Source organism: Vigna unguiculata, chromosome 10 (genome assembly GCF_004118075.2).
Source record: "Vigna unguiculata cultivar IT97K-499-35 chromosome 10, ASM411807v1, whole genome shotgun sequence".
Taxonomy (NCBI): Eukaryota; Viridiplantae; Streptophyta; class Magnoliopsida; order Fabales; family Fabaceae; genus Vigna; species Vigna unguiculata.
Genome location: NC_040288.1, coordinates 29043455 through 29051816, shown reverse-complemented (window position 1 = coordinate 29051816; position 8362 = coordinate 29043455). Strand labels below are relative to the sequence as shown.

The window sequence follows — 8362 nt, the reverse complement described above, 5'->3', positions numbered from 1 at the left end:
AAATTTTGTATTTTTTTTGATATTTTTGGATTAGTTGAAGATTTGTGTCACACGACGCGAACGGTCGGACAGACACTAAAAAAGGGGAAAGAAAACTTTTTTTGGTATTTGAAAATGAGTGTCACGCGGTGCGAGCGACCGGACAGACACAATAAAGAGAAAGAAAACTATTTTTGGTTTTTTAGATTTTTCCTATTTTTTTGTAATTTTTAATAATTTTCAAATATATTTGTTTTTTTTTTAATAAATAAAAGAAGATAAATAAATAAAATGATGAAATTATTTTTAAAAAAAGATGGTGCATGAATAACATGGGAGGTGCATGAAGTTAATCAGGTGTGTACAGTAAAAAAAAAGGGGTGTGACAAGTGAAATATAAAACATGCCCAAAGATGCAATGGAACATGCAAGTAAACATAGTGGGTGTAAAGCTATCAGAAATTGGGGGTGCGAGAAGAAAAGAGATAAGAAGCATAGAAGTGTATGAGATAAAAAACAGGGGTACATGTGATAATGGGGGTGCGAAGAATAAGTTGAAGGTGCAGGAAACAAGGAGGAAACGGAGGGGGCCAAAAAGGTAATAACGCGCGCTGGGGGTGCGGGCTTATCAGAAATGGAGGTGTACGAAGAAACTGTCCCAAGCCATAGCAAAGTCGTGGGTGTGAAGAACTTAATATTGGGGGGTGCGCGAGAAAAGCCACGCAGACACAATTTTAATACACAGGGGGGTGAAAATGTCAAAAATGGGGGTGCAAGGAGTGAAGTGGGCTGAGACTTGAATGTGATTAATCTAAACCCTAGCAGCTCACGAACCAAACGCCAAACCCTCTCTCTCGACGGCACCAAGACCACGCCAGCGAGTGCCGCTGCCTGCCAACCTACCGCCCTCACCTCTGCTCCGCCACGCCGCCCCGCGACTGGTTGCCGGCGACGCTAATCGACGCCGGAGGGTCGTCCTCCCTCTCGGCGGCTCAACCACCTTGCTTTCACTCATGCACCGGAACGCAACTCCAAGAGATCAACGCCGACGCAGCGCCTGCAACCCACCGTGAACGCCGCCACCGCCGCGACCGACGCGCGTCGCCTACGGCGCCCATTTCCCCTTCTGCGCGAGGATTTCTTCCCGGTCGAAGCTCCGCGCGTTCATCCGCTGCCAGCCCGTCGCGATCGCTTCGCGTCGCACCGCCTTGCCGCCACCGTCGAGGGAAACGTCGGCGCCGCTGATGCGAACAGGGGGTGCGTCCTCTCCTCTAATCTGCGAGGTCGAACAGAGGCCCACGGCGATAATGTTGGTGAGCGAAACTAGAGCCGCTGTCGTTAAAGCTCCGACTCGCCGGCGGCGTGTGATCGGGGAAGATTAAGACGGGGGTCTTTGGTGCTATTACGGATTTCGGTCTGGTGTGATGTTGAGTCGCAGAGATGGGGTTGTAACAAAGGTAATGGGTGGTGTATATTGAAGGTAATGGGTGGTGTATATTGATGGTGAAGAATGAGTGTGGTTCTGGTTTTTGTGCAGGTGGGAGACAAAGATGATGGCAAGTGAGTAAGCGGGTGAAGACGCGCTCTACAAAACCGTTTGTGAAGTATGTTTGGGGTTCTGGTTTGGACCTCCTGCAGGTGGATGAATGAAGCACGAGCTTTTTGGTGTGTTGATGATGGGTGAGGGGGATAGAGTTTGGGTTGCCGTTTTGGTTTGATTGGTTGCGAGAAGAGAAGGATGAATTGGGGGTTAGATGATGGGTTGAGGAGCTTGTTCGTTGGCTATGACTGGCTATGTGCTGATGAGTGGTGCTTACCTCTTGTAGTCTCCCTGTGTTTGTAAGGTGTGATCAATGGAGGCTCCCCTGTTCTCGTTCTTCCTTTCAGATGATTCCTTTCAGATGCAAGGGTGCTCTCTTCTTTTTTGTTATCTGTTATGAAATGCGAAACTGTGTATCCTCCCCCAGTTGCTCTCTTGCCCCTTGTGATATTGTATCCTCCCTTCTTTTCAGAATGGTTTGACCGTTCTTCTTACCATGCCCGTTTCCTCTTTCGCTCATATTTTGTGTTAGTTTTAGAAAAGGGCCAAAAGTGAAATGCAGATTGGCTTCTGCCATTCCACCGGCGCTGGCATGCAGTGATACACCTCCCCACCATTTCCTTTCTCATGCCAAATCTCAAAAGTGGAGAGAAAACGCACAATTGACTTTCATTTTAGTTTTTCTCATTTTTATTATTTTCACCCCCCTTTTCTATATTTTTTTCAAAAGAATAAAACAAAATAAAATAATAAAAGTAAACGAAAATATTAAAATTTAAATTAAAAGTTTAAAGATAAAATTAAATAAAATAAAAAGGATAAAATAAGATAAAATAAAATAAAACAAGATTAAATAAAAATTAAAAAAGGGATGAAAGTAAAAGTAGGAAAATATCTATATACAAATCAATGCTCACTTTTTCCTATTTTTCCCTTCTCCTAATTGTTTGAAAGAAAATTTTTTATTTTTTACCCGGATGAAATTGGGTATTGACATATAGGACCTAATAAGGTTAACTATACATTATGATTTTGTCTTATCGAAAAAGTAGTTTGTGCTTAATATAGCTTTAGACATATTTTTCGAAATGTAAATAATTGATTGCAAGATCCAATTTTAAGAATAATAAGAGAGAAATATTTGTTTGTAAACAAATAATAAATATTTATAAGTATTTAACCTCTAATATAAAATGTTTAATACTTATTTGATTGTCCAAACAAACAAATTTTTATAAACAAAATATTTTACATTTATTCAATTAAAAAAAATGTGTGTTTGTCAATGATTCTTATAAAATCATGTCTTATACTAATTGTTAAATGTAGAAAAAATAGGATGTCAAACTTTGTTTAAAAAAAAAATCATAGAAAAGTTAACTTTAAAATCTTAAAATGAGATTCACAATTAGAATAAACGTTAAATGAGATTTTATATCTTATAAAATGAAGGGACCTACGAAAAAGTTCTACATTGTAAATTAGAAAAATTGCATAATATTTATGTAAACTTTTAAATTTAACTGCAAATTATTTTAAATAATGTAAGATGTTTATAATAACATCAATCATAATAAACAATCTCAACAAATATTAATACATTAATTTGCTAGGGAGTAAGAGATAGATTAGATATTGGTGATTTGAAATGGAGACAATTTATGGTTGTTGTTTACTAACAAGACATTAATTTTCCACGATGGAATGAATGATTGATTACAAGAGTCATACCATTGTCTTTTGAAGATTAGATACACCAAACGGCTAATTATTTTGGGATACTTTAATATCATAAATATTTTTTCACTTTTTTATTTTATTTTTCTTCCTATTTATCATACCTAATTTTTTCTTTCAAATATTATCTAATATAAGACTGCCTACTTTGTTCTATCTGTATGACCAGAAGTGTCGGGAAAATCTAATGCTTTTGTTTTTTATATTTTAATAATATTTGTTTTGCCTTTGAAAAATTCATACAAGAGTTTCATATTCTATCGATAAAATTCATCACATTTTATCATAAAATTTTAGTTTAATAGGTTGCATCACTAATATTTTAAAATTAAACAATTTTACATCTTTTATCAAATATCTAAAAAGATTGAGTTTTGTAAGTTTTGTTTTATGTAGTTTTTTCTTTTACTTCTTTTTTTTCAATTCTGTATGCCTTTATATTTATTAATTAACTTTTTAGTTTCCATTATAAAAAAATCTACGCACGAAAACTGATAATATTTTCATTATATAATTATAATTATATATTATTAAATAAAAATTAAAATATTTTAAAATTATTGTCTATATTTTATTGTAGTTTTATTTTTTATTCTGACAAAAATTTATATAACGACAACATCATAAAAATTAAAAAAAAAATCATAATCATTTATATGTGTACAAATTTTATAATATTAATATAATTTTATCAATATATTTTTGTTAATTCAATTGAAATACTTAATTTTTTATTGTTTTTTACTCTCATTATCGTAAAAAAATCCATTCATATATGGTAAATACGTCGATAAAAGTTAAAATCTGACGGTAGTTGTAAAGCGAAACAGTGGTTAGGAGAGTTGGTGACCGTAGTTCTGTATCTCTGGCGAGTTCTTCTCTCAAATCTACAGCACCCTCCAACATCACTCACGGGAAATTCATATCAAGGTTCCTTCATTACCATTTATTATAATTGCTGATAATAGATCTGAGTTTCTTCTTTTAAATGTTAGAGTTTTGAAATTGATTTTTTGTATTATCAAATTGTTCTGCCATAATGATTTCTTTTGTGTGTCGTTGAAATTTTATAAATGTGAATGTAGTATATATTTTAACGTTTTGAATTGTTCCTTATGTTAAATTGCGTTGATTTAATTCTAGTAATCGTTTCGCAAATGATCCCGCCTTCTGTTGTTGTAATTAGTGTTAAATGTGATGATGTGGATCCAATTTTGTTGTAACAGAGTGGTACATTGATTTTTAGGTATTAGATTTTATGATTGTTTAACAGAGGGGTACATCAATCAGGGAAATTTGGTCGTTTTTTGTTTTTGGGATCTGGGTAGGTTTGTGATCTAGAGAAGATTAGAGTTTGCAGATCTGGAATTTAATGTTTGTTAGTACCGTTGAGTGATGTAGTTTTGGATGCAGTTTCTTAAGGGGAAGAAGCAGACGCATTATTATATGCATTTTCATGAATGCTTTCAGTGTTATAATTCAATCAGAATTACTGTTTCATCTCAGTAATCTATGTTGACCTTTGATGCAAACTTTTACTCTGTGAATTACTTTGGTGAAACATAGATGAATGAATTTGAAGAAGAGATGGTTGTTAAAATTAATGTATACATGTCAAATCTTGATTTTGAATTATTTGTAGGGTTTGCGTTTTTAATTGAGTTTCGTGATTGAACTTGATTTAGACACTGTTCAGTTACTTGCACTATTGCATATTGTTTTGGATGACAGGCCTAATGTAATTGTTAATGGAATATCTTTTGTAGGGAGGGAGGATGGTGAAGATTGGTAAATTCTAAGAATACGTTGAGATGGTGAGGAAACTGTAAATTTTGAATCATTGTGATTTAATCCGCGGAATGTTTGCTCATTGCATTTGACATCCTCTGTGTTATGTTTCAGTCAGCGCTTTTCAATTTCCACTCATTTCTAACTGTGATACTTCTGGGGATATGTGCCTGCACTTATTTCAAGATGCAGTTTCCGGCGATCCTAGACCAGAAAACTGGGTATATATGTCGTCATCTCTTGCCATGTGTAAATATGAGCTGTTATGCATATGTTGACAATTTATGCGTATGTTGACAATTCTTCATTCGAGTGGCATAGCTGTGTAATAGTGTAGGTCTTATTTTCAGTATTGGTTTTGGTGCAATGTTGTTTCTGGTGAGCAATACTATCGATTGCAATGTTCTTATACAAGTTTGGATAGAAGCCAATAAAGGGAGGGGAAGGGAAGGGAAAGGAAATAAAAGTTTACCTCGAACCTTCCTCTTGTTTGGGAGTTTATGAAATGATTAAAAGAAAACGGGGGATTTTCATTCCATGAAAATCCTGTTCCTTGCTAATTTTTATGAACTTTTTAAAGTTCCTCTAAAAGTAATTTTGAACATCCAAACAAAGGGATGGAAAATTTCTTGTTAACCACGCATTCTTTCCCCTCACCCTTCCTTTTTATTCTCAAGTGTTTGGTAATTTGTACATCTGAATTTACATGCTCAAAATTCAATGTATCATAAGTTTTTTACCTTGCTCCATTAGACGTGCAGCTTGCAATAGTTTTTTCATTCTTTATAACAGATTTTTAGAACTTGCTGACAAGACGTACATGTTTTTGCTGACAGATTTCGTGGTTTCTTCTGGAAGGCGGCAAGAATAGGTAGATATCCCTTGTTTGATTTGCTACTACATTGTTATTGTTTACGTCTGCTTACCCTAGAAATTTTCATTTGATATCTTCTATGATGATTTTTGCTTTCCCCCCATGTGATTAATATCTTACGGCATCAGATTTTTCGAGTTTAACATATTGAATTAATTAACTTGGACCAAAGAACATACTTGTGTTGATGACTTGCCCACTGGCAGTGGAAAAATAGTGGTAAATGATGAGTGATGCAAATATACAAAATTTGGTTGCGGTTCTGTCCTAAATTTACTTAACTACTACATCGTGATTATGCCTTTTACAGTTTCAACCCTTTTTGTTAGTATGCTTCATACTTGTCTCATTTTTATTTATCAATCCTATAGTTATAATGAAACATTATTCTCAATTAAGTATGTACTATATCCTTATTTCAAAATTCATCATTTTGATGCTACTTGGAATTTTCATAAATCTTCTTTTGATTGTTGTGGAGCACTCATTCTCAATAGTTCTAGATCCTCGATTCCTTGTGAGCTTTAAAATGCTACATTACAGTGTCATTCCAAAGCTGTTTGTGACATGGACTACTAAATTTCTAGCTTGGCCATATAGTTCTTGAATGTGTTGCTTCAAATTTAGTGCTGTACCAGCATGTTTGGTATGTTGTGGAATAGAATATGCAACAAAACAAGTGAGAACAAAAACATATTCAAATCACTTGCTCATTATGATCTAATGGGGAATTTTTACTCCTTGTGTTGTCTACATGTAACACTTTCTGTCTGGGTGTGTGTTCCCTTTAGAATTATATATTTCATGAGATGTGAAATTTAATCACTGATATTATCTTGATTATACACGGGGTTGCTAATACAGGTGAACGGTTAAGCCCGTGGGTAGCTGTGGGTTGCTTTATGATGGGTGTTTCAACAATCTTCTTCTAAGGTTTTTTTACTCAATAGTAAGTTATTATTTTTTTATGTCCAAATTGATGAGTCAGAAGCTATTCATAAGGAATAAATATGTGTAATGAGTAATTTTCTGGCGTACATCTAATATTAAGAACAATTTCTAAGCGAATCTGGATTTTGAGTTTTGTGTTGTATGTCTACTGTGATTTCAAAATAAATTGATAAATACTGATTTTGCTGTTTTAAAAATATGAACTCTTTCTAAGCAAGATATATAGGAATGACACCTTTTATCATTGGTAATCATTAACAATTACAATTTTGAAATTTGATGCATTGCAGGGGCGTCCATTTTATTAGGGGTCTACCGCAGTTTTATGCACAAATTGCAGATCTACGAAGTGAGAGTTTGTACTTACGATCTCATCGGAGTCCTTGACACAATTTGTTCCACCAATTGTTAATTATTTTTTTCTTTCTTGTTGAAATTAGGTGGAGTTTTTGCCATTAATCCCCACAGTAACCTCACTACATGAAGTTCAAATTGCTACTTATGATGGGGGATCGTGCTAATGTCGATAGCTTTGTCCAGATTTTATGAATATGATGTTTTCGAATCTGAACTATGCTCTAACATTATAATAACTATATAAATTAATCATACAAAAGAATTTTCAATTCTGTATGCAAAATATCTACTCAAACTGAAAATACTTTTACAATATAATTATAATCATAATTTGTTGAATAAAAATAAAATGTTTTAAAATTATTGTTTATATTTTATTGTAATTTTCTCTTTTTTGTTAAAAACTTACAAGTTTTGTATAAAGATGACATTATAATACTTGAAAAAAATCATAATTATTTTTATGTAGATTAATTTTATAATATCAATATTTTTTATTTAATTCTATCGAAATAGTTAAATTTTTATGATGTTTTACTTTAATTATCATAAAAAGACCATTAGCATATGCGCATGTGGATTCACCTAAATATCTTGATTAACGTACACCCTAGAATAAAAATTAAAAATCGTTCTATTGATCAAATATTTACTTTTATTTAAATTTGGATATAAATTACTTTTGTTCCTAAATATTGAGTATATAATTAATATAATTAATTTCTTCTTGTGTGGATTTTATTTAATTTATGACATAATCTCTTATGATTGAATATTAAATTTATATTATTTAACGACCATATCAATCATTCTATCTTCTTTTTATATCTTATTTTAAGAAATATATAAAAGTAATATGTTAAATTATATAAAAATACTTTTTTATTTAGTAATCTATTGATTAATTATATGTGTTATTAACATCTTTCAATTCTAAATTGTTGAAGTCTTAATAAATTATTTAAATAGCTTTTAATTAGGACAATATTGTCTTCGTAGTTCCCAAATAAGATATAGTATAGTTATAGTGTGTATTTAAATTACTATTGAAAAAATTAAGTTTGGTTGAATGGAAGATAAATTTAATCTAATGGAAAAGTATCAAAAGTGTTGCTTTGAATGCAACCACATTTTGA

General features: G+C 32.8%; 1 protein-coding gene and 1 long non-coding RNA gene across 4 annotated transcripts; both read left to right on the top strand.

Moving 5' to 3' along the window:
- The first annotated feature begins 594 nt into the window (after window positions 1-594).
- On the top strand, window positions 595-2014 carry LOC114166186. The gene is made up of 2 exons (XR_003599865.1): window positions 595-1436; window positions 1517-2014. It is a non-coding gene; the product is annotated as an uncharacterized LOC114166186 (long non-coding RNA).
- Window positions 2015-4066: 2052 nt separating this feature from the next.
- On the top strand, window positions 4067-7434 carry LOC114166473 (protein kish-like). 3 transcript variants are annotated; one of them, XR_003599934.1, is made up of 7 exons: window positions 4067-4186; window positions 5023-5070; window positions 5159-5265; window positions 5881-5915; window positions 6783-6867; window positions 7160-7218; window positions 7310-7434. XR_003599934.1 is itself a non-coding variant. In XM_028051212.1 (6 exons), exons 2-5 carry the CDS (start codon window positions 5068-5070, stop codon window positions 6848-6850), a joined length of 213 nt encoding a protein of 70 aa, XP_027907013.1. In that variant the 5' UTR covers window positions 4067-4186; window positions 5023-5067; the 3' UTR covers window positions 6851-6867; window positions 7160-7434. The 3 variants fall into 3 exon arrangements, 1 of the variants encoding a protein (XP_027907013.1); XR_003599935.1 differs by having other exon boundaries at window positions 7160-7224; XM_028051212.1 differs by having other exon boundaries at window positions 7160-7434.
- The last annotated feature ends 928 nt before the right edge of the window (window positions 7435-8362 follow it).